The 26,149-nt window shown below is 45.0% G+C and overlaps 1 protein-coding gene across 3 annotated transcripts; it reads left to right on the top strand.

Moving 5' to 3' along the window:
* The first annotated feature begins 30 nt into the window (after positions 1-30).
* Positions 31-24,318, top strand: LOC130607894 (heat shock factor protein 4-like). Of its 3 annotated transcripts, none has more exons than XM_057425396.1 (13): positions 31-591; positions 4,431-4,539; positions 5,803-5,930; positions 7,202-7,326; positions 9,964-10,039; positions 11,666-11,730; positions 12,944-13,043; positions 13,711-13,835; positions 15,691-15,915; positions 17,751-17,856; positions 19,308-19,373; positions 20,791-20,878; positions 22,079-24,318. In XM_057425396.1, exons 1-13 carry the CDS (start codon positions 469-471, stop codon positions 22,273-22,275), a joined length of 1,533 nt encoding a protein of 510 aa, XP_057281379.1. In that variant the 5' UTR covers positions 31-468; the 3' UTR covers positions 22,276-24,318. The 3 variants fall into 3 exon arrangements, with proteins under 3 accessions (XP_057281379.1, XP_057281381.1, XP_057281380.1); XM_057425398.1 differs by having other exon boundaries at positions 20,772-20,878; positions 22,079-22,209; XM_057425397.1 differs by lacking the exon at positions 31-591 and adding an exon at positions 3,095-3,220.
* The last annotated feature ends 1,831 nt before the right edge of the window (positions 24,319-26,149 follow it).

Below are 26,149 nucleotides of genomic sequence, written 5' to 3'. Positions count from 1 at the left end.
TTCTGACTTTTCAAAACCTTGCTGGGGATGTGCAGTCCTGAGGTCTGGCCAGCCCTTGTTTCTCTGTGCCAGCCAAAGTTTAGGACAAGGAATTTCCAAAACAGCAATTCCTGTGTCTTCACCAACCAGGCATTGCTGTGCCTGCGTGTCCCAGAGGCTCTCGGCAGTGGAGTCACCCCGGTGAGTTGCCAGGCTCCCAGCAGAAGGTGCTCAGCACGTGTTCCCTGTGCATGACGCTGCGTGTTTATTCACGGTGCTGAGAGATTGGCTGCAGTGCACTTTCATTCTGTGTATTGTTCTCCAGGGCTGGTGATGCCATTGCATTGTGCTGAGTTTTGAAGAGTGCGAGCAGCACTGCTGATGTGACTCCCTGGGAGCCTACTTTCCACTGGCCCAGGATAAAATTGGGTGGTTGGTTCTCTGAACCAGAGAGCAATGGGGCTGGAGTAGCTGGGACACTGGAAAACTATGCAGGATTCACCCAGCTCTCTGGTGATGGATGGATACTCTAGCAATGTGCCAGCCTTCCTAACCAAACTCTGGACGCTGGTGGAAGATCCTGAAACGAACCATCTCATCTGCTGGAGTACTGTAAGTACAGCAACTATGGGGTGTCACCGAGTGCCTGCAACACCAGAAAAACCCAAGTTTGAGGCCTGAGCACTGCATTGCACAGCAACTTCCCTTTGCTTTACAGTGCTGATGGCTAACTGGGGGAGTGAAAGGACTGACATTTCATCAGGAAGCCTTTTGGATATACTTGATATTATTTATCTGCAATATTGCGGCTTTTCTGTTTGAAAGGGACAACTGGTTTGGGAGTATTTTAGTAACAATATATACACACTTCACTTGAAGCATCTTAAAGGGTGTCTGATACTGAATCTTGCAAAAAGCCAGACTATTTGAGAGAGGTTTTCATTTCAATTGAGTCTGCACTTTCCTAAGATCTTCCAGAAAAGGTGCAAAGTCCTTAAAAATTTCCACTGCTGTTCTTATTACAACTAAGAAACACGTGACATTCACAAATGCCTTGAGAGCAGGCAGCAGATAAACAGCATTCAGACATTGGGCTAAAACTTACAGGTTAAACAGATCTCAGACTGACACCCTAAATCACTCGCATTTTGGAAGAGCTTTACTTGATTTTTCAATGAGTCTGTGTGATGATCATGGTGATGTGTGTCTGTACAGCTTCATAAGCATAGATTGCTTTGCTTTGGCTTATTTGTCACTAAGGCATTAATATAGTAAATGCAATCAGATAATTGGAATTATTTATTTATCCCCCTCATACAGCAATTTGTTACCAAATTGTGCTTTTGATGTAAGACTTGTTGAAAATAATGTGATTTTTCTTCAGCAGGGAGTTATAAGTCATATGCATTAATGTGTTCTCCAAAATTGGGAACCTATAACAAGAGCAGATTTAAGGGTGTGAGGGAGGGAAGTCTAAAGCAGCCTTTCTGAGCCTTTCTGTCATATATTTGTGTCCAGTAGAGGTTTAGTTGAAGACATGAAGAAGTATTTCAGCTGCATTATTATCCAAGGTAATGGTTGCTTTCTGATGTTGGTATTACATGGCCGTACCTTTGAGAACCACCAAGTTTTGGTATTGTGTGTTTTAAATGACGACTTTCAAACTTGGAAGGATGTTCTAACATGCATGAATAGTCCCCTATCTGTTACAATATCACTATTTCTGACTCACCACCACCACCGTGCTTTGCTTTCCTACAACATATCATAGGCTACAACAAAATTTTAACAACATAACAAATTCTGCAACTACAAATTCTAACAAAAGCTACATTCTTGGGAGGTTTTGGTAAGGCTTTCAGATGTCTAAGTTTCCCAGGTTGCATGTTCCCACATTTCCCATGTTTTTCCCCTTATATCCATCAGTGCTGTTGGAGCTGAGAAACCGTGTGCATGCCTAAGATTTCTGTACACAATCAGAACTCTTAGAAAATAGGACCTATGAAGGAGAAGAGATGGAGAGGAAACGTGATAATGGTTTATATATACACTGAAGGCAGTTAAAAGATGGAAAGCAAAAGTCTGCTGTCTGTGTCCATGGTAGATTGGATAAGCAGTAATTAAACAAGTAGTTTTTTTTTTAAATGGAAGATGCAGTTAGGAAGAACTGGCAAATTCCTGATGTAGCTTGCCTGGGCAGGGCACAGGGTGTCTGTCATGGTGTGTCTGTCAAAAACAGTGAAGATAAGCATCTGCCAAGACTGACAGAGCCAATTTTGCTTTGGGCAGAGAAGACTTTCAGAGTTTCTCCCAGCTGGTGCCCCTGCAATGTAAGTCAAGCTGCTGTATGGGAACGAGCTGGTACATGCAGGGTTCATTGGTGAACGCACAGTAACACTGAAGTTTCTAGTGTCTGCAGGATCCCTTTCAGGTGCACTGGCTTCTAAGTACACTGCAGCCTTAAATGCAAAGGAATGACCTCTCAAGAGAGGCCATAAGGAGATGTTCAGGTCACAAAACCCTTGTGCTTCTCATTTCACATCAGCATGTGCAGCCCGGGATGCACAGCTGTATCTCAGAGAGTGTGTGGACAGAAGCACAGGAGAAGCAGGATAAACCAGGTCTGTCCCCAAGGCAGCCTTTGCGGTGCTGGGAAACCCTGGTCCGTGCTGTCATATCTGCAAGCTTAGTCTGTGAGGATGCTTCCAGCATAGAGGTTATTAGTGAATCTCTTAAGTTCTGGATCAGCCTTTGCTTCTGCTGCAGGGGGAAAGGAATGATAGGAAAAACCCTGGTGATGGTCAAAGGGTGCTGTCGAGGCAAACAGTCCTGTACAGTGTTTGTAGCAGTGAACAAGGAGCAAGAAGAACAGCTGACCCAAAGCTTCATGTCTGTGGGCATGCAGGGTTGTTGGAGCTGACAAGTGAGCCAGGGAACAGAGGGAATTGAGGAAATTCACACCGTTTGGTGATGAAGATGTAGTGGCCACAAGTAGGGCAGTGGGGTTTGCCATGGATGTGTGGTGGGTCCTGCACTGGGCACTCATGGTCCTCTCTCAAGTACCTGTCTGCTGTGAAATAACGCTCCTGGTTGATACACCACTTGACTGCTGGTGATAATGCTCAGTACAGCAGGAGGATGACAGTGGCTGTGCTGGTCTCAGACCCCAGGCTTGCCAAAGTCTTGCAGACCCTGGTGTCTTTGGCTTGCTGTCCCTTGAAACTCGGCTGCAGCTGGGTTGGTAAGTCCCTAACATCTGCTGGTGGCTTTGCACTGGCATAGGTCGCTGTGTCTTGCCTGTCTCTATAAAGCTGAGCGCTTAGATTGCACAGCTGGGTGGCTCCCCTGTCAGCTCCCTGCAGCTTCTTCTCCACAATCAAACCCAGTGTTTGCCCCTCAGTAACATTCTCTGCAAGTTTACAAAAATGCACTGTGTGCTGCAAAGCCTGAAATCATGATTCTTCATTCCTCCAAATTCCACATGCTGCTACCCCATCCTGAGCAGAGAGGGGATTTAAGCTGGTTTCCGCAATCCCCCTGTACTGGAGACACTGAGGCTGCTGACATTGGGCATTTAGAAAGCATTGTTTAAAATCAATTGAGAGTTCTTCTGTCCCTTATAAAGCTTGCATGGATTGCTGTTTGCAGAATGTTTCAAGGCAGCTTCAGCTTGTTGTATCTCACAGGCCCTCCCTGTACAAGCTGAGCTCTCAGCATGTAGAAAGCCAGGCAGGGAAAGCACATGGCCTGCAGTGTGCCTGTCTCTGCAACAATCCCAGGCAAGTTTGCATTGCTTTGCAGTCACGGATCTCAGCAGTGCAACCCCAGGAGTGGGTATTTTATCTGGTTAACATGGATATTGCTAGCTTGGACTGTAGAGCATAACTGTTAACATATTGCAGGTTGTCCTTGTGTCTGTGTGCTTTCAAAGATAATCAGGAGATAGTGCATAGAGCTTCAGGATCAGTGTCTCCAGAGATGATGTGTTTTCTTGCCTTGCTGTGTTTCTTGTGCCATGTTTCCAAGCTGCGATCCCTCCAGGACAGCTGTGCTTTGGAGCGCATGGGTTGGGTTAGACCTATGCAAGCAGATCGAGGGGCTCAGACATCAGAACCTTTCTGTGAGGTCCACACAAGGGGGCCTTATCACAGGCTAACAGGATCTGAGTGCAAATGTCTGCAGTTTTTCTCATATCCAAGGTTCTCAACTAAGCAGTGGCAAAGCTTAGTAGGAAAAGATCAAAACTGCAGTCATGGAGGACTGATTGTACCAGAACTGAAAGGAGCACATGCATCACTGAAGGATGTTGTCACTGCTCTTAGCTTCAAGTTGACAATTTTGAGAGCATGACTTGCCCTGCTGTAGGACTTAAGGGAACCACCACCTCCTGGGGCCCTCTCATAGTCAGGGATGCTCCTCTGACCACAGCTTTGTCCTTGTATCCTTTGCAGAATGGCACCAGCTTCCATGTGTTTGACCAAGGACGCTTTGCCAAAGAGGTGCTGCCCAAGTATTTCAAACACAACAACATGGCCAGTTTCGTCCGGCAGCTGAACATGTGTGAGTTCAAACTCCAGAGCCTCGCCATGGGGGTCCTACAGACATGGGGGTGACAGAAAGAGCGGGTGGAAAGGGAGCCTGAAAGAGAAGTGTGAGTAGAAAAGTTGAGATCTCCTATTTACACATTGTTGAGCATTATTGATTTTCCTGAAGAGGACTTGCTTCTGGATCCCAGACTTCCTTGCACTGACCTTTGATTCCAGCATGAAATTTCTGTTAGATTACATTGTGAGATGTACAGATTTTAAGTACCAGGTTTTCTGCTTCTCAGATTGCTTCAGTTTGAGAACCTATTTTTATTTCTTTTCCATTTTATTCTATATGGGGCTTTTTCAGCAGCCTGATACTGTGCCATCTCCCTCAGAAACTGCTGCTTCTGGGGGTAGCATGCCTAGACCTTACCAATTTCACCAGCTGTATCGCTGAACTAATAACACAGTACTTCTCCCTGTGAACGTTGCCTTGCTGATCATTTTCACTCCTTAAAGCAGGTTTAGGTGTAATTTTCAGACACATCTAGATCATGACTGTGTTAAGTATGGTTCTTTTCTGATAGCTTTTGTAAGTTTTTTCAATGACCAATTCACAAAATTCTCCAGTGAAGTTGTAACTTTAATATTTAACTATACAGTAGCACTACTGTACATTTTAGGCCAGCCATTAGATATGGTTTAGAAATGTTTCCAGGGTTTCAGAGAAGTACTCAAAGTAGATTTCTAAATGTGCCTGAGACCCTTTTTGGGGTCACCTGGAGCTGGTCTGTGCCTTTGAAAATCCTCCTCCTGAATCCTTTGGCTTGCAAATCCCAGGCTGGTTTGGGGAAGGGACCTTAAATCTCATCCAGTTCCAACCCCCTGCCATGGGGAGGGACACCTTCCACTAGACCAGGTTGCTCCAAGGCCCGTCCAACTTGTTCTTGAACAGTGCCAGGGATGGGGCAGACACAGCTTCTCTGGGCAAACTCAAACCAGAGATTTCATAAGAGTGGGCATTTTAGGTCCTGTCAGTCCAATGTGCTCAAGGGATTGCTGGCAAGTCCTCCATGGTGTGGGCCAGCAGCTGGGGTGGCCAGTGGGGGGCTCAGTGCTCTCCTTTGTGCTGGATTTCTTGTAGATATGGCCCAAAAGCATGCCCAGATGCAGGGAGAGGGCACAGCTTGAAAAAGTGGGGGGAAAGAACAGAAACATCCTCAGAAGTGATGGGGTGGGAGGTGAGAAAGAAAGCCTGGTCTGTCAGCCCTTCACCTACATCCTCTCCCTGCAGATGGCTTCAGGAAGGTGGTGAACATCGAGCAGGGGGGTCTTGTCAAGCCTGAGCGGGATGACACCGAGTTTCAGCACCTCTGCTTCCTGCAGGGCCACGAGCATCTCCTGGAGCACATCAAGAGGAAGGTGAGGGGACACAGCTTGGGGGGACCCCTGGTGAGCCTCTTGGGTGGGAAGAAAGGCTGAGACATGGCAGATCCCTGGTCCAGAAGGTTCCACACCAACCATGTGGAGACACTGCTTGGTGTATCTTCAAAACATCCCTCAGCAATATGCCCCACAGCTTAGTCTCTGTGTGGAGATGTAGCCCTCTTGGTTTGCTTTAAGCCTGTTGTCTCTTTATTTTGTTTCCCTTGGGCCTTCTGCTAGGAGAGAAGTAATGGATGTTTCCCATCCCTCAGGCATCTTGAATAGGAAATGCCCCAGTAGGAGCCTTCGGCCTTTCTAACCCTCCCAGATTTCCTTTTTGGGGGTGGATTGACCAGAACAGCACTCTGTGGTCATTGTGAGGGTTTATACCACAGCTGAATTCCTCCTCTCTTTGACTCCCCAGATGCTTTATTGCTTTCAGACCACAGGACCCTGTGCTATGGACCTCTCAGCATAACTCCACAATCACCCCGTGGTTTGGTTTCTGTCCATCTCCATGGACAGTTGGGGCAGGGGTCCTTACTGTGCAGGCCTGGACTTTCATTAGAGTTTTGACTGTGGTTATTTGCTCTGTTGTCAGTATTACAAGACCTTTGTGTAGTGCTGCACAGTCAGGCTTGATTCCACCTCTGCTTTTGAATTGTTAGAAGTACAGCACAGCCCCTGCAGGGTCTACCGACAGTCATCTCCTGTTATTATAAAAGAGATAACCTTTTTCTGTCCTCTGTTTCCTGTTTTTTAGGCTGTTACTGATGCCCAGAAAAGGCTGTCCTCTCTGAATTAGCACAGCAATTCTAGGAAAGGGGCTTCAGCAAAAGACTTCTGGAAATCCAAATGTAGTACATCAATTTGTCAGCCTCATCCATGTAAAACACAGAGCTGAATTCGGTCTTCCCGAAGTTAAAGTAGAAAGATTTAATCGAACAAGATAATTCAATTCCTCCCAGCTCCTCAAAATACTTTGTTTCTTTTTCTTTCTCCCAAGCTGATTTCAAATAAGTTCCCCCTCTGCTGGGAAATGTCCTGCTACCAACACACCCTCTGCATGAAAGGATTTGTCCCGCTCTTTGCTCTGTTTTATCTCTTTGGCTCTTGCACCTTAGGGATAGTTCAGACTCTTGTGCACGTTGCCTTTCCCACCATTTCAGCACATCAGAGCACAGCTAGTGGAAGTCCTGCCACAGCAAGGACTCTGCCCTTGGCCCTTCTCGTATTGGTAAAATCCATGTTTGATTTTCCCTCCTCAGGTGTCAGTAGTGAAAAGTGAGGAGACCAAGATGCGCCAGGAGGACCTCAGCAGGTTGCTATACGAGGTACAGATACTGAGAAGTCAGCAGGAGAACATGGAGTGTCAAGTGCAGGACATGAAGCAGTAAGTTGAATTCTGCTTAGTCTGCATTTTCTTCTCTAGAGTTGTTGGTCTTGGGGGGTGTTTGAAAGAAGGAGCCATGTGGGATTTCTATGCAGATCCTGTGATCTACAAAATTTGAAGAAATGCTGAGCCTTTCTGTCTTCTGTGAAATGCAGACATATTCTCTTCATCTGTGTTTTCCCTTTACAGATGAGGAAAGTTCAGAGGCAGCCATATAGGAAATACGTGTATATCACAGAATCATAGAATAGTTAGGGTTGGAAAAGACCTTAAGGTCATGAAGTTCCAACCCCCCCTGCCATGGGCAGGGACACCTCACACTAAACCATGTCACCCAAGGCTCTTTCCAACCTGGCCTTGAACACTGTCAGGGATGGAGCATTCACAACCTCCCTGGGCAACCCATTCCAGTGCCTCACCACCCTCACAGTAAAGAATTTCCTCCTTATATCCAATCTAAACTTCCCCTGTTTAAGTTTTAACCCATTACCCCTTGTCCTATCACTACAGTCCCTAATGAAGAGTCCCTCCACAGCACCCCTGTAGCCCCCCTTCAGATACTGGAAGGCTGCTATGAGGTCTCCACGCAGCCTTCTCTTCTCCAGGCTGAACAGCCCCAACTTTCTCAGCCTATCTTCATACTGGAGGTGCTCCAGTCCCCTGATCATCCTCCGGGCCCTCCTCTGGACTTGTTCCAACAGTTCAATGTCCTTTTTATGTTGAGGACACCAGAACTGCACACAATACTCCAGGTGAGGTCTCACGAGAGCAGAGTAGAGGGGCAGGATCACCTCCTTCGACCTGCTGGTCACGCTCCTTTTGATGCAGCCCAGGATACAGTTGGCTTTCTGGGCTGTGAGCGCACACTGAAGCCGGCTCATGTTAAGTTTCTCATTAACCAACACCCCCAAATCCTTCTCCACAGGGCTGCTCTGAATCTCTTCTCTGCCCAACCTGTAGCTGTGCCTGGGATTGCTCCGACCCAGGTGTAGGACCTTGCACTTGGCACGGTTAAATGGTTAAACCACATCAGTTGTTAAAGCACATCCATCTAGTCAATGGATGTGGTTTTATAAATCACGTACTCTGAGAGGTTTTTACTTGCCTCCAGAATTTTAATACTTACAGAGAACTCTGTTTAAAAAGCACTTCAATAATCAAAAAGACCCCAAAACCTTTTTTTTTACACTCAAAGCTGGTATACATACATCACCAGATGACGCTGGCATCCCAGGCTTTGACAGAGCTCAGACTGGGAAGCTTCATTCCAGCCCAGCACCCTACGTGCCATAGAGAAATACTTCTATCCTACCTCAGTTTTTAATGATTCCCACACTTAGTACATGCATGAAACCCACACTATACAATCCAGGTGCAGTGGCAGTGAAAGAGTTTCTAGGCTTGTATCTTAGTTAATTTTTAAGGAATTCTAGTACCGATGATTTGGCCTTGATTTTAGTTTGTTCTCCCTTTGGATCTGCTTGCTACCTTCCTCCATCTAGCAAAAGGAAAAATTGCATTCAACTGAAGAAAATAATAAGAATTTTATAAAGTAAGATAGATCAGAAATCCCAGGCTGAAACCATGGTGAAGAACCATTAAGGACATAACTCCAGTACGAGCTGTCAGACTAAGGAACCTGCTTTGCTGAAAATCCTGTCAGGACCACTTCAGAAAATTCACTGCAGAGATTCTGGCTGTGGTACTAGGGCAGCTACTGTGCTATTTTGAGCCCTGGCCCTTATCTTCCCAGTTCTAGCATCAATCCCCACTAGAAAAGCTAAACAATCCCAAAGGATTTATAAATTTCACCTGTGTGATAGGTTTTGCTGGCCTGACAGTTTTGTACATCCATATAGTCAAGATAAATTGACAAAATTTTCTGCTCATGGACTTGGCTGGCATCCTAATTTGCAGGCAGCGCAGTAAATAAACTCAGCATCTTCCCATCTCACTTTCTGGGATGATTGTTCAAGGAAGTCTGCAAACTCCCCTGTGTGCTGCATCGGCCGACAGAAATGAAATATGCTCTATGCAGTTGCAAGCTAGACAAAGGCCTGTGCTGGATGAAATCAGTGACTCCCACTAATAAAATCCTTACAGTCCTCCCCATTCAAGGCTCTAAGATGCAGAAGCATCTCTCTAGCTGCTCCCGTCACTCCCAAACATACCTCAAACCACTATGTGTTTGAGGTTTCAGCAGGCAGAATACGTACACTCTCTATCCATAGGATCTCTTGGCCCTTGGGGGCACTGGCGCAGTTGTGGAGGATTGGGCTTTCTTGGCTCCTGCAGGAAGAATAGTCTTGGTATTCAAAAATCATACCAAGTCACAAGTCAGGCCTTGCTGAAATTCTGAGTTTCGCCCAAATGCCCTACACATGTGCCCTCTTGTACTCTCCCCTATAAGTGCTGGCTTCTCTTTTATTTGTTTTACCTCTGTGATTTGTTCTTTTGAGGTCAAGTTAAAACAAGGAAAGCAACTATGTGACCCTGTTTGGACACCTGAAAAGAGCCAAGCACTGCAAGAGCCCCAGAGTGGGACAGACTTTGCACAGCTGGGTCTGCATCATGGCAGCACTATGGGCTCTTGTGATGCTTCTGTGCTCATGGAAAATTTCTTTTTTTCTCTTCCAGGCAAAATGAAGTTCTTTGGCGGGAAGTTGTTTCTCTCCGGCAGAACCACTTGCAGCAACAGAAAGTGATCAACAAGGTAATGGTTGTATTAGCTCCAAACTCACTTGTGTGCCATGGTGTATGTCCTCCTCTGATTTTTGTTTTTCTTGTCCCATAATCTTCTCCACACTGATATTGCAGTATATTTAGTTTCCCTCTCTCTCAAGCTGTGATGCTTTTGCGTGTCCTATGGAAAGTGGCCATTAACAAAGCACAGATTATGCCCTTGAGCAAAAGAGTTTAATTTCCCTGTGAGTCCTTGCTGATGGTGATATTAGAAACCATTTTTCTGTTGAGGACCTGAGCAAGAGAGCACAACTCTCACTAATTGCCCTGTATTGGCTAAGTTGTGGTTGTACAAGTGCCTTTGGACTTCCCAAGTCTTTTCTCTTTCCTTTCTACAGGAGAGGAACCTCCCTCTCCTGCCAGCATCGAAGCTGCAGGCAGCAGAATTGATTAACCATTCCCGCAGTAGGGATCTCCAGCAACAGTTACATTTGCTGGTGTTACTGGTATAGAATCCCAAACTGGTTTGGCTTGGAAGGGACCTCAAAGCTCATCCAGTTCCAACCCCTGCCATGGGCAGGAACACTTTCCACTAGAGCAGGTTGCTCCAAGCCCAGTCCAACCTGGCCTTCAACACTGCCAGAGATGAAGCGTTCCCCAGTTCTTCGGGCAGTTGTGGAATTGCTGATTGAGGAATTACTGTACAATCTTGTAGACCCAAGGAGAGCGGCAGAATCATTTCCCATAGCGCCTAGCATGAGCAGTGCTAGAAAAGACCTCTCCAGTGATTCGCAGATGGTGCTGACGTGACTGAGCATGTCACATTGCCCAATCCTCCCGAGAGCTACGTTCTGACCTTCACGTGGCATCACAGAGTCATAGGACCAGATAGAAATGCATGAGGCTATCAAGTCTTCCTCCAGCTCTGAGGCTGGGCCGGCCACACCACTCATGGTGGAAACATTTATGCAACTCTTTTGTGTTATATTGAGCAATGAGTAAGAGCTGTGATATAATAATGCTCTCTTTGTCTGGAGGGCAAAGCAGGGCATTAGGCTCAAGCTGACCTGGGAATACGTTGCCAAGTGGTTCCCCTCCAAAACCATTCTGCATCCTTTTTAGAGTCCTCTTCTGTTGATACTGAATTTCACAGAGCTGAAGAACTCATCCAAAAGAGATGAGAACTCCATCCAGAGCCTCCCCTAGGGGGCTGCCTCTTTCACTTGCAAAGTCTTTTGTTAGGCTTTATAGAGGCTCTTGTAAAGGTCTCTAAAGATTTTTATGGAAGAAAAGTCTAACTGCAGGCCTAGGAATATTTACATGTGTACTTCACAGGCAGATTCCCAGGTCTAATCAGGGTAACTGGAATTCTGCTTGCACAGAAGCAAAGAGAGAAGGCACTCAGCACATGCACCTATCAGCCTTTGCTCAAAGCAGGCACCTGGCTGAGGTCCTTGAAAGCGAGACAGGTCGTTTGATTTCTTGGAATGCTTGGAGGTGTCTTGGGCTCCAGTGTCTCTTGCCATTTGGCTCCCACATTCCATGGCTGCTCCCAGCTTTGGGGTGGTGTCGGGAGGGAGGAATGCGTGAGATAAGGATGGCTGCGAGTGCTGAATCACTCTGCTGATGAGCAACGAATTTTGATCTCTCCTGACAGCTGATTCAGTTTCTGTTTGGCCAGCTCCAATCAAGCCCTAGCAGCACTGGGATAAAGAGGAAGCTGTAAGTACCCTTGTGTGGTGCTCACACGCTCACGGGTGCATAATGCTGCCCCTCACTAAAAGCACAAGCTCAGCTTGCCCAGGCGGGCGGTCACCGGACCAGGGCACCATGGTGATGGGAAATGAATGGGCTGAACTGTCGAGTCAGACCTGCTGACATGCCCCATTCAGTGGCCTTTAGAGAAGCACCGTGTCAGCTTGTGACCTTTATTGGGGGAACACAGTGCGCGGTGGGAGATGGGAGCACTGATTATTGGAAGGGTAAAGGGCAGGACCCCACTGCTGGTCCTACAGTTTTGCCACTTGCCATCAGCAGGAGCAGGGCCTGTACAAAGTAGGAGCAGAACGCAGCTAGCCCACAGGCACCTTTAGATTGATCCACAGTCACTGCATGAGGTATGTCTTCAACACAGGTTTGGTGGCAGGTAACCTGCAGGCCTTACAGAGAAGAAGGAGGAAAAAGGTTTTAGCTGAGATAAATAAGATAAATAAGGTCTTCATGGACAGGATTGATATGTCTGTAGGTGTCACAGGAACATCTGACGCAGGAGGCTTTAAATGGGTTAGTTGCCAAAGTCACTGAATACCAAGACCCAGGACACAGACCACTTCTTATTGTCGGTGACTACATCTGCAAAAGCCTGTCAATCATTTATTAAAAGCCTGTATGCAATGAGTTTAGGCTCTGCTCTGCTTCATGTCTCCCTCTGCTTTGTTACTTACTTAATAGGTGGCATGGGTTCCGTTTATGCAGCGCTATGTATAAAAATGTAGCCTTGCCAAAGAGGCCCTGAGTTCAAGAGAGCTGGTAACAAGGCCAGATTCCCAGCGCTGTACTAATAATTCCAGTGTAGCTACCTTAAGCAACTGAGGATCCAGCCTAGAGCTTGAAAACACCAGCAATTAGAAGAAAGCATGAATTGAATTTCTTCAGTTCAAAATATGAACTGATTATTTTATTTGTATCTTTCAAATGAGATCTAGAAAACCTAGATCATCTCTTCTCTATATGGCTAATGCACTTTTTTAACTGACTGTGACCTCAAAAACTGTTTCCCTTTCTTGTCCATAACACTGGACAAGAAAGCACCTTACAGCTGAGGAAAAGTAGAGTACCAGGGAAAAATAATCCTTGCCTGAGAGATGTTTCTCATATAAACAACCAGGAACCAGTCAGTTATGTGCTGGGAAAACAAACCTGTTTCTCTTCACAGACCTCTGATGCTTGACAACGGGATCTCAGCTCCACAAGTGTCCAAGTTCAGCCGGCATTTGTCTACAGACCCCCTTCATGACCCCTATTTCATACAGTCGGTAGGTTTACACCAGCCTCTGAGCTTTGTGGGATTTCTTTGGCTGGGGTGGGAAAATGTTTGAAGCAATAATACAGGTTACACAGCAAGTAGTTTGGCAAGAGCTTGGCAGAGAAGAGGCACACCAAGCTGGGTGACATTCATTGTTTCTTCAGCTCCCCTGTTTCAGGAGGGGCATGTACTTGCATGCCCTTGTGCTGCTCTGTTGATGTGGGAGGGAAAGGCAGACCCTGCACACCAAACTCTCCATGGTGTTACCCCAGCCTGGCTGACCTTAAGGACAGCGAGGAAGAAGTATGTTCTAGCAGGGAGTACTATGATCTTTCTGACCAGAGCCAGGTTGTTGCAGTTGCTGACGAACAGGAGGTCCCAAGAGGGCAGCTGTGCTCTGTTGGATCCAGAGGAAGCCAAGCAGTCTAGGCAAAATATCAGCCATGGCAAATCCTCTCTGTAGCTGACACTTCGGTCACAGTGCTCATTTTGCACTGCACCTCTGTATGGTTGGAGAAAAGATAGGAGGAAATCATATTGTTGCATAGTAGGTAAAACCTTTCTTGGTTTCTGCACAAAGAGAACGCGGGCATGGTGAGCAAACAGTGTCTCAGATAGGGCCTTGGACTTGTTCTGGGCCTCAGAAGAATAAATACGACTTTTGCTTTCTTTTTTAGCCATCAACAGAACCTGCCTCTTGCTTAAACAGCCCCACAGTTGCTGGAGGACCCATCATATCTGATGTAACTGAAGCATCACCATCCAACATAATAAATATGCATTCTCCTCCTGAAAATGACAGGTAAACATGTTTGTGATAAAAACCAGGGTGAGTCAAGTGTGGAAATGCATAACTTTAAAAGAGTTTTTCCTGGCCGTAATGCTACCAAAGTCTGTCTGATTCACAAATCTCTATAGGAATTGTGGGCTGGAATATTTTATCCAATGAAGGTCAGATTGTCTGAATTAGGGAGGGATAATAACAGCATAAATTTGGAAACAAAGTCACAGCTTTCATGCTGAGAACCTCCACTAACCTCTTGGAGAAGTATTCCATGTTTTTTTATATTTTGTTCTCAGGACAGGGGCTCTCTCAGACTTTATCAAATAATGAGGTACTAGCATTTGTTGGGCTTGTTGAGAGAGAAAAAGAAGTTTCCTTTTTGGCTTTGGCAAAGAAGAAACAGAATCAAACTTATTCATCTTTCTGCTAATGAGAACAGAAGGGCTGCATCACAACAACTTCCGATGTTTGACAGCTTTTCTGTGAAAAGGCCCCAGTAACTTAGGAACTGAAGGCAGAGGTATTTTAATGCTTATCTCTTCCTGCCACAGACATGTAGAGTGTTTAGGGCTAGTAGCAGAATAGAGCTAATAGTGTCAGTGGAAAGTAAGTAGACAGATGAATCATGGAAACAGTTTCTGAGGCGTAGAGGCAAGGTAGTTATACTTCAGAAATTGCCTGTAAATCTGCTTCATAATTGAAACCATAGCCATAAAATTAGCTAGAAACATGTAAAGAGCTCCAGATAAGGAGCAACAGCAACAAATAAACCACTACCACCACCAGCAAAACTACTACCACCACCAAAAACCAGGAGCCATTTCTAAAGCAGAAAATGGTGAATTATTACCTTCAAATTTCTTATTTCTGCTAATTACTGAGTGCCATCTGGTGGCCTCTGATCTGTGCTGTGCCTGAGGATCTGAGCCATCCATGGCCCTCATGAGCTTAGCACTGTGCTACTTCCTAAACCAACAAGACTATCTGGTGGGAGTTTAGGATTAATGAGATGAGAAGACGATCTGAAAGGAATTCTGAGGAAGGCTTTGTAGAGTCACATCCTATCCCCTAGGTGTGACACACCTGTGTGTTGTCATACAGCAAAGCTAGTCTGTAAGTGGCGTAAGACAGTATTTTTCCAGTATGGCTTTCCATGCCCTGTGCCTATTGATCTACAGGACTTTGTCCCTTTGTCTCCAGTTGTGCAGGATCCCAGGGAGCTGTAAAATCACCTACTAGTAGTATGGAGTAGATTTTTACATACAAAATGCTACTATTCAAAACTTCAGTGTCTGCCTAGCAGTAACCGGAAGTGCCTTTTCCACTGGAAAAAGGCTGACCTCTGATTTCAAACCAGTAAAACATCTGACTGGGACTGTTAGATCTTGACAGCTTCTGTTCCAAATCCTTCCGAGCCCAAGGTCCTGACCTGTGTTATTGGGATCTAGAGTGCTTGCTGGTTACATCCTAACTCCAGCATGGAAAAGGTCTTACCAATCCCATTGCTATCTCTAGGGTGGAGACTTTTCCAGGGGAACATCCCTAGCATTGTGACCCTTTAGCTTGTCTCAAGTTTAATGCTCATCTGAGGAATGATTTATACATGGAAGTGTATTTTCCATATTTGCAAACAGTGAAAGGGGCAAATTCAGTGTAATTCTGACTGATGGAGTAACTGAAGGTATTCCAGATGAACATGTTTCTAGATCTTGCTGAAATGTTGCTGGTTTCTTTTGCCTGTCTAGGGAAGTGGAAAGACACTGTGGGGCAGTTTGGGAATTGAAAGCAAGCCCTTGTTCTATTCCACTTCCCAGCAAGGCCTTTGTAGAGCAGATAGATGTGTGTGTGGTGCTAAGTCTTGTCTTTGATACAGAGAGAAATGCCTCATGCTGATCAAGGAAGAGCCAGTCAGCCCCGGAGTGAAAGCCACCACTGAGCCTGATGTCCCGCTGCCAGGCTGCCAGGCTTGCTCCGAGCCTCCCGTGCTTCCAGTGGCCATGGTTCAGTCTGTTTTGGAAGGCAAAGGGAGCTGTGGCACGGCCCCTCCAGGGACCTCGCAACCATCTGAGAGAAGAGGCAGAAGGGCACTGCTGGACAGGTGAGGGGCGCAAGGGATTGCTGCAGCCCTGTGTGTTCATGGCCCTCTTTTCCCATTCACAGCAGAGAAAGGGAGGCTGAATTTGTCATCTAATGCAGCCTGGTGAGCTCCATCCTGTACCTGTGGCACCTGCTTAGAGAATGCTTGAAGCCCAGGGGACAGCTCACAGGGGTAGGGGGATCTGTGGATGAGTTTGCTTGAGGGACCCAGCAGAGAAGGAGCTGTCAGAGCGTGTGTGTCAGAGCCATGGAAGCAGGAAGAGGCTTTTTGCAGTGAGAGGGATTTGCCCAAGTTCCAGGTGTCCATCTCTACAGACTTGCAGGCCACTGCACCACACTACACCTCTAATAGCTTGTGTGCCTTCTGCCACTTGTTTTGTTGAGTCATTATGTAAAGTCATAAGGAAATATTTGTCAGTGGTGTTTCTGTGCAGTGAATGAGTTTTCATTTGTGTGCTGGTATACAGAGAGTGATGGACAGTGACAATCACTAAGTAGGGCATATATTTGATAGGGCATCAAAGCATTCATCAGGTCCAGGCTTGGGCTTGAGAAGGAAATAATTTGCCCCGTCTTTTCCTCTCCTGTACTGTGAAGTCAAATAGACTTTTCTCCTTACTCTGTTCTCCCTGTGCCTCTCCTCCTATCCCCTTTCCAAGATTTCTTCTTTCAGTACTAGATCTGTCCTCAGAGGGCAGTCACCATGTGACAGCATGCTTTGGGGAGGCACCGGGGAGCTGGCAGCATAAGAGATCTGGTTTCCCCATTTCTGACTTAGAGTGAAACCCCACAGAACTTAGCTGCATTACCATGCTTGCCTCCTTGAGCTGGAGTGGCTCAGTAAAATGCTAGGCATCCAAAGCAAGGCTTTATAAAAGGGTGCAAAATCGTGCCTTAAAATCACGAAATAGCAGCTGAGGCAACTCACAGGGATGGAGAGTAGAGAGTTTATGTTCACTGAGTGCAGGGTTCTGGTGCAAAGGGATGGAGGTTTCATTATTTTGAAACCAGGCCATGCAGGTATCCTGCATGTGACAGTCACCCAGAAGATGATGTCCTCTTGTAAGGGGCTTTCGACAGTGCCATTAGGCTCAGCCACAGTGCAGTCAGGGTGAGCCACTTCTGGAGTTGGAGTCTGCCATGGGCTGAGCCTGAAATCCCAGTAGCACCAGTGTCGTGAGTGAGTGCACAGCAGACTTCATCTGGAGGAGAGCATGGTCTACAATTGCAGAATTCATTCTTGATGGCAACTGCAGCAATGTAAGGACAACGGGGCAGAAAAAACACTATAGGTTTATCAGAAAGACTTCTATTTTCCTTTGGTTCCTTACAGAGAACCAAATTCCTCCTTCTGAACCCACTGGGTACTTCAAACCATTTTATTAGAAGAAAAATAATCCTAAAAAAATCATTGAAAAATAATTTCAAGGCAGGCTGCCTTGAAAACCATTAGTTAATTCAGCCATCTTGGACCCAGTAGGATGGGAATACAGCCTATTCTGGATCCCAAGTGCCTCTCTAGGATTTCTTCCAAGGAGAGCTTTGCATATCCCAGTCTTGAGATGTGCACAGACTCTCCATCCCCAAATCACATGTCACCCAGGAAAGTAGTCCCACCTGTTTTACCGCCAGCCCAGCTCCCTGTGTGCTCTGCTGGGTTGTACTTCTGGGGCTAAAGCAAGTTATATGGCATAAAACCAGGCTGACAGTGAGCTCTGTTTTTTTTCAGAAAGAGATTTAAGTATAAACTCATGTTGGAAGTCTGCTCAGTCCTGCTTTCTATATGTATCTATGCAAGTCTCATTCGTGGCAATATTTCCCCTTGTCTTTTCTCAGAACAGATATTTCAGATCCCTTGGAGGGCTCCGACTGGAGCTTGGAAGGGCTGCAGCTGCTGCTGAGGAGCCAGCAGTATGGCCTGGAGCCAGCCAGCCTCTTGGATGTGAGTGTCCGGCTGCAGGGAACAGTTGCGGGGTTCGCAGTGGTACTTTGGGCTGTAAATCAGACAGACACACAGACCGCGCTGCTTGTCCTGGTGCGGCACTTTATCTGTCAAGATGCTGCCCTATTTTGACCTGCTTGAAAGAGCTGGCAAGATTTCAGACTTTAAATGATGCTTTTTTGTATTTGTTCTGAAAATACATGTTTGAACTTCACGAAGCACAAAACACAGTGCCCTTGGTGAAGACATCAACACGAGACCTAACACATTTATGTAAAATAGGTTTAATACAACCGTCTAGCTAGTTTGGTAATTGCTTTGGGTGGGTTAGAGTATTTTCTGCATATTCTGCATCTTAGCTACTCCGAGACTGTTTAGCTCTACTACCTTCCCCTCTTCTTCACATTATGGGAAGTGTAGCTGATGTCACATTTTCTCTCTGCTGAGATATTTATCTGTCTGCAGTTCTTAGGTCACTTTTTTTCTTTAGAAATGGATGGTGACTTTTTCATTAACTACATATGCAGCAATATGAAGGCTTGTTTATTTATCTCTTTCTCTCTCCCCCCATACATATGGTTAGTATATAAAAGGTTTTTGCCAATAATCAAATAACTCTGTATGTAAGAATCTGTATGTCAAATATATGCTCCCTTGAGGAGGTGCTTCAAATACAGACACACGGTAAGCTTGCATGGATAAGTAGGAATGAAGAATCATTAAAAAAAAATCAATTTTATTCTCTTAAAGCTAATTCCCAAGTGTCTGTGATTGATTTTGACTTTACAGTAAGCTTTTCTAATGACCTACTCTATCACTGACTCCACTGGTTTCTGTTTCTTATTTCTCATTAAAAGATGTTTTCCTGTTACTGACACACTTTTCTTTCTGTGCCACTCAACGTCACAAAGGTGAGAATGAATCATAAAACTGTATCCCCCAATGAACAGCTCTTTTCCCAGGTTGCTCAGACTTCTTAAGAAATGGCCATTGAGGCATTGATGCAGCAGTAATCTGCCCTCTTCTACCATGTTTTGGAATGCTTTCAAAAAAATATGAATCTGTAAGTGTCTTGTGACCCAAAAGCAGCAAGAAAGGGCTTTGACTTGGATCTGCAGTAACACAAATAGCTGCCCTGGTTTACAGCGTGACTGACACAGGGTGACTGCTCTGTCTGTGCTGTCCCACCACTGGCAGCAGCAAGGCTTGTGGCTCAGCACAAGTGCCCACCACTGCACCCGTGCTGTTCTAGCTGTGCTGCAGATCAATACTCATGGAGCCTGTCACTTCAGCCAGTATGTTGTAGGAGCTGAGGCACAGGCCAGAATTGTTTTCTGGTATCTCTGCCAGCACAGTTGTGACCCCAGCAGGCAGCCAAGGCAGGCAGATGAGCATTGGCGTGTCCTAAACCATGACATCTTTGAGCCCTCATTGTATTTTTCTCTCAACAGGTCTTTAATCCCAATTTATCTTTCAATGAGTGGAATTTGACTGAAATGGAAGCTAGTCTGTCCCCGGTAAGCAATGTGTATTTCTCAGATAATAATAATAATGATGCAAGGCTTGTGCATAACTGAAGAATGCTGAGATATTTTACAAACAGAGGGGAGAGTGGTAAAGCACAGCAAGTACACATCTCCTGGGGCTAGGCTGAGAGTGCTACCTTATACTCTTGAGCTGCCTCTCCCACTAATCCAGAGCTTGTTTAGAAACACACTGCTGTTATGGAGTCTTTAATTGAAACTGGCTCTGAACTTTCTTTTGGCATGAATATCAGATCCTGCTTATACCAAAGATTCATAAAGTGTCTGTGATAAAAGCTCTTCATAAAGTGCAGCCATCCCTGTACATCTCGGGAACAGTGAAACCATGTGTGATTAGAATAGAGGTTCATGCATGCTCCTACAGAAGAAACAAGGAGGAATTGCTTGGCAGTATTTTTTGGGGATTGACATTGACACAGGCATTTCTGAAGTGCACATGGTGATTTAATAAGCAGTGAAGGAAATGTATAATTTGTGGCTGGGTTCTTTTTCCTGCTGCATGAAGGGTAAATTTTCAGAGCCTTCATTGCCAGCCAGGTTGGATAAAGACTTGAATAGTTCTGCCATCTCTACAAATGTGCAAGCAAAGTGTAATCTGTTCTAATGATGTGTGAAAGGTCTCTAAGCCTGCTTCATGATATCACTGTCCTTTTTAAGTTTTGATCTAATCATTTCAAATTTATTAGGAAATTCCACTTCCTGAGTGTTAAGAGGGAGAGTCTTTGAAGAGATAGATATTATTAGCAAGTTGTGGAAGCAAGGGACAGTCTCTTTTTAAAAGGACTGCATTAGAGGAAAGGCCAAGGAGGAGGCTGCAATGTTCTAGAGTTCAGTTCTCAAGTCCCAGCATCTGGTGTAGCCCCCCAGAGGTACGCTTGCTTGTCCTGCAGGAAGTTCTGAGCACAGAGAAGCCTGGAAGGTAATACCTGCTGCAACTCTGTGCCTAGAAGTGCCATGCAGGCAGAAGCTAGTTGTACTTTAAACAGTCAAAGGCAAATGAAAGGAAGAGTCCATTTATATGGAAACAGAAAGAAATCCATTAAAATATGAAAGATTACTTTCATATTTGTTGCTGGCTCCAGAGAATTCTGGGTTTGCTTTGTCTGGCAGCCAGGCGGTGATGGCCAGTGACACTAGTCTGGTCTCCTTGTGTGGCATGAGCCTCATGCCATCCTAGCCAGTGCTGACAGGGGCTTACATCTCCTTTAGCCCTCTCCATCAGGCATTCTTCCCTTGAGCACACACTTTTGGCTGTTTTAGCAAAGTAGAGGAGAGGCAGGGCAGGGAGCGCAGCATTGATGAAGCACTGATTTTTCAGAAATGGTCTAGTTCTAACGAGCTCCCCTGTCTTTGTATAATTGTACATTGTAGTTTATATTTTTGCATCAAGATGCAGCGTCTCACAGTGGATCTGGAGAAGAATGCAACTGAGCTGTCCTCAAAAGTGTTCAACCCACCGTTTAACAGCACCTGCCCAGGTAGGAGCACTGGCAGCTCTTGCAGACTGGAGAATGGGGATGTAATGAAGGTGTTAAACATGTCAGCAGCTAGATGCATCATCCAGCACTGACCATTTGCCTCTTTGAGGGTACAAAACATATTGGTTATTTGACTTTTCATGATTGTCAATCCGCAATGTTTCCATAACAACTGTGAAGCAAGTTACTGAGCAGTGGGAAAAGTATGGGTGATAAACTGAGGCTTAAATGTAATTGAACTACCTCTCTTTCTGCTTGGGTCCTCACTGTATCTACTGGTATCTCCTCTGCCTGTTCATTGCCACCTAAGAGCAATGTGGGGATCTAAGCAGCTAGGGGTAGTAAGGACTGCATGGGTGCTGTGTTTCCTTTTCCTCCTGCTGCAGAGAGGTGACCCGGTAGTGGCTAGCAGCCAGAGTCAAGGTTATGTCTCAGCTTCTCCAGCTGACCTTCTCTCACCCACTGATTCTGATAAAGTGTGTCATCAACCTTAGATATGAAACCAGATGTGTTTTCCTGGTCTTGGAATAGTGATATTATTTTCATGTGTATTCAGCTGGGATAGACCTGAAAGAAAAGTTTTTGTGAGCCTCCACTTGGTACTGTAGCGATCTGAGACCAATTGAGAATCTGGACACGTTGTGTGTTGTTCAAGGACTTCCAGTCTCCACTTTAAACTTAGCATCTTGCATGAGCATCGAAGGTGTTAGAAGCCCAGCTATGTTGGAGAGAATTCTTCAGCAGGCTGGAGCTGAACTGCACAGGAGGAGCATCCTGTGCACTGCACAGGAGTTTGCAAAGACTTTCCAGTCCCTGCAGTGGCATGCTGCTGGAATAGTGGGGCAATTGACAGATGTCTCCTTCTGCAAAGATGAGGAAAACCAGACAATTCTTGAGTGAAGGAGAAGAGAAGCTTTCCAGTACCTCCAACCATTTGGTCATCATTCTGACTTCTTGTGAGGCACCTCAGCATTCAGGCAGAATCCAGCTTGGCAACCTGCAGAGATTCCTACTGATTTTAATGAGCATTTGAGTGAGTCTGAGTTTGACTCAAGTGTTTCTAAGCATTTTTTTGCCTGGAATGAGGCCCCCTCACCTCCTGATGCAGTGGGGATTTGCCACTTTTTCAGTTCTACGTACGTAAAGCCTGGTAAATTGCCTTCCAGAAACTGAGTTTTCTCTTGTCCGTTTGTATTACAGGGAGAGATGTCATTCTTGAAAGCACCCAGCAGTTCCTCGTTGATCGTCAGTCAGTCTTTGGAAATGACCTCATCAACTTGCCTGAGAGTTCATCGCTATATGTTCCATCTGACAATATGGCTTCCTACCTGTCCTCTGTGGGTGTCCAAGGGGAGATCCCATTAAACCTGAGCTCCTCAACTGACAACAATCAGTGATTTAGATTCCAAGAAATGATGTCTCCCTCCCACCCATCCAAGCATCCACAGTTTTGAATGTAAAGAAACAAAAGTGACTCAGAAACCCACAAGAGAGTTTCTTTTTGTCCCCTTTCTTTTTCAGTAGATGGAAATGTTCAGTAGCTGTTGCATTACCCTCCCTGCACCTGAATTTCAGTGTTTGCCCAGGACAGCAATTTTAAATGAAATACTGCTTCTGGTGCTTGCTCCTGTGGGGAGTGAGAACTTGGCAGGTTTGGGGATTTTTGCCTTTTAAGTGCTTTTAGAAGTTTCAAATTTAATAAAATTTAAGTGAAGAGTAGCTTGAAGGTACATCAGGGACTTCATAAAATATAATGATCCCAACTAGTGTCTGCAACAGCAAAATACTGGATTTTATTGGGGCAGCACAGATTAGCTAAGATGCCTGACCCTTCTGAATGCTGGTTGTTTTTTTTTTAATAGGAAAATAGTGCTATATGCCAGTCCAATGCTTTAAAAATATTCCTTTATTGATTTTCTGGTTTTTATGGGATGTACTTGTGCCACTTCTTTATCGTCCTAGGGTGAGTAGGAAAATGAAGATCTCTTCTGGTGTGCAGAAGGTAATTATCTGAGTGACCACTCAGAATGTGTCTCTGGCTCCCAATGGAGCTACAGACCACTACAGAACCCAAAACATCCTGTGCTGAGTTGAAGGGGTTTGTTGTTTGGGATGTTTTTCCCCTAAATTTATTTCTTCTAACATACAAACAAAAGGGATAGATTCTTGTGCCTGCACAACTTTCCACTTTGCAAAGAGGACAGCGGAGGTGGACTCTGGGTTTTGGTGCTGGCTAAGTGTTGTATGTCCAGTCCAACGTCTTTTTCCCTTGGCCTTGACCTGTTCTAGTTCCCCTGAAGATGTGCCTGTTGATTTATTGATGTATAAAATCTGATGAACCAATTTAATAGATTGGATCCCCTTTTTAGGAGGGCTCTCAGCTGCTCTATGTAGGAGAGAGGCAGAAGGGTTAGTCCACCATGTCCACTAACTTTCTTCCTGTCCTTTGTGCACCTGAGACCAGCCTCCAAAGGTTGAATTAATCTTCCTCTACCATATGGTTTCTGACAACTGATTTTCTCAACAAAGCAGAGCTTTGTTTTTTATTCTAGTAGTTCTAATGAGAACGTATTATTTATCTCAGTAGCTTCTGAGTTGCTTTTCCTTAGGAAAGCTACCCTAATGCAGTAAGAAACATCCAGGAAATTCATCTAACTCAGGCCTCCTAAGGGCTTAGACAGGGAGGTGTGAGCTGTGCCAGTATCATTTGAAGAAATACTCTGCTTGCTTCCACTGCCATGATGACTCTTGGTTCTAAACTGTATTTCTGAGCATCCGACCCAAAATATAATCAGGTGAATGCAGGCTCACATTCTCCTTAGTAAGATGAGCATATTTTCAGTGGACCTTCCTGTCAGAGCCCTTCCCTCCATCCATTTATCAGTATGTGAAAGATGTGTTAGCTCAGAAACATTAATTTTTGAGCATGTTTTTCCCCAGGTAATTACTGTGTGCTGGGAGCTCTGCCACCACTGTGGTGGTGCAGACTTTGCAGGAGTGAGGTTGTGAGAGCTTCTGAATGAATTCCATACACTGGTTATTTTTGTTCAGGACTGAGGGAGAATGCTGGCAGCCCTATTGGCCAGGTATTTAGATGATGTGCTTGAGTGTAGGTTTCCCTTTCTGGCAGATTTGTGCTTTGACAGTTCACCTAGATCAATCCATTTGCCACTGTATTTTGTCATTTCCAGAGATGGAAAGTGGTTGAGCTGCACTCTGTTTATTTCTTTTCTCATGATTGAAAATTGTCTGGTGTCTTCTATTAACTGCATGTTGTCCCCATTCAGGATTTACATCCTTCTCTGAACCTTCACATGCTAGATTGCCTTAACGTTAACACTGAATGTATTGATCTGGTAAGGTTGAAGCATGTGCTTAACTTCAAGCTCCTAGTAGTTTTCCCATATTTTTATGAAGCCTATTGCATGCTTGAGGTTAGACATGTGTTAAAGTTAACACTGAATGTATTGATCTGGTAAGGTTTTAGCATGTGCTTAACTTCAAGCTCCTAGTAGTTTTCCCATATTTTTATGAAGCCTATTGCATGCTTGAGGTTAGACATGTGCTTCCAAGTCAGTCTTACTGGGTTGTCTAGTTAGGGTTGAGAATGAACCCTAAGTAGCTTAGGAGAACTACTTATGGGTAGGCAGAGGTGCAGCTCAGGCAGCATGGGGCTGCAGTATTTTAACAGTGCCAAGCAGACTGCACCCTCTTTGAGCAGCCCCTCAGGGTGGCTCTTGGGTTGTTCTTTAGGCTTTGTGCTCTACTAAAAACAAAAGACTGGAGCTCAATGGTGAGAGAGGAATCTTCAGGGACAGTATTCAAGAGCCAGACCTGTGAAGAAGCAAGCTTGTGTTCCTTGGCTTTTTACATTGTTAATTTGACTTGAAGGTGACATGCTGAGACTGCGTTTTTGCACTATGCTGTATATTTGTAAAGTTTTACAGAAAACACTAATTAAACGTGTTTCCTTTTTCTCATTTAGTCCTGCTCTGGCATTTCTCTCACTACTTTCCCTTACTCCTTTCCTCCTTCCCAAGGAGGATAAAAATCCCTCCAGGAGTTAAGGATGGTCACCTGTGAGATGATGTAGGGCTCACTGATGAGATCTGGTGGGTAAAACGTGGCACAATAAACACAGCTCAGAGAGCAGCTGAATTCTAGCAATTAAAATGCCTGTTAGGGTGGGTGTGTCTGGTAAAATCAAGATAAAAGAATCAATAGTTGCAACTCTTTATTTTCTTGCTTTCAGTGGTAACAGAGTTCAAATTTTACTCTTGCAATTACCTTTTATATAAACACTTTCCTTTTGTAACTGGGACATGATCAGATGGTCCTTCCTGCTTGTTTTCTCTTAGGGCATGATTTGGAGAAATCTCCAGGAACTCACCAACAGAGTTTTAAGTTGACAAGCAGGTATTTATTGCGGCGCCGGGGCACACGGGGGATAGCTCCTCCTAGCGTGTCTCTCCGAATTGCTAAACTAAGCCGTTCTTATATAGTCGCTAAATATATATATTCATTACGTATATGTTTGCATATTCATGAGGCTACTTATGTATTACATCATTCTTCTAGAAAGTTTCCCCGCATGTGTACAAAAATGTGGTGGTGGTCTTTGGGAGTCGTTTACTTCTTCCAACAAGCTTCATCACTTCTGGCAGCCTCTGAAGCATGTGCAGTAGATAATGCTTACAGCAGCTTAATCGGTTTGGTAACACTGCAGACATAATCATCCTGTCCTACTTATCAGTTAGCTTAGCTGCAGCCCATCCTGGACACCTGCTAGTTTCAGATACTCTTTATCTACATGTCCTCTTTTTCTATCCTGTTTTTCTTACACTTGTTTTTGTACTAAGGTCATAAGGACCTAAAACTACACCAACTACAATGATTTATCTTATACAAGGGTTCTTATTATGTTCTCTATCTGCACTCTATTTTTTTTTAGTTCTGTGAAACATGTACCTCAGTTATTTTCCATTCCTACTGTTACAAAGCCATCAAACTTGACCTTACTTAGAACTGATTCTACTTACTTACAAAGGTTTGTATTTCCTTTTGTGCCTTCTTGTCTCAGGCAGCAAAGGGGTAACAGGACAGGTATTAATATGCAGCACAAAAACACACAACCCCAGGCTATAAGTTTTTTCTGAGAAAAGGGGAGATGATTGTTAAATGAAGCTCACAGATGTTGTTGGCAGCATTTGCAGCTTTCCAAGAAGATTCCAGATAAGCTTGTCCTCCAAGGCCCTTGCTCATCCTCCTGCC

This window comes from Pezoporus wallicus, unplaced genomic scaffold (assembly GCF_028554395.1).
Source record: "Pezoporus wallicus isolate ANWC-B61680 ecotype Strahan unplaced genomic scaffold, APGP_CSIRO_Pwel_v1 contig_8693, whole genome shotgun sequence".
Lineage (NCBI taxonomy): Eukaryota > Metazoa > Chordata > Aves > Psittaciformes > Psittacidae > Pezoporus > Pezoporus wallicus.
Note: the sequence above shows the minus strand (reverse complement) of the source record. Positions and strands in the feature narration are given on the sequence as shown.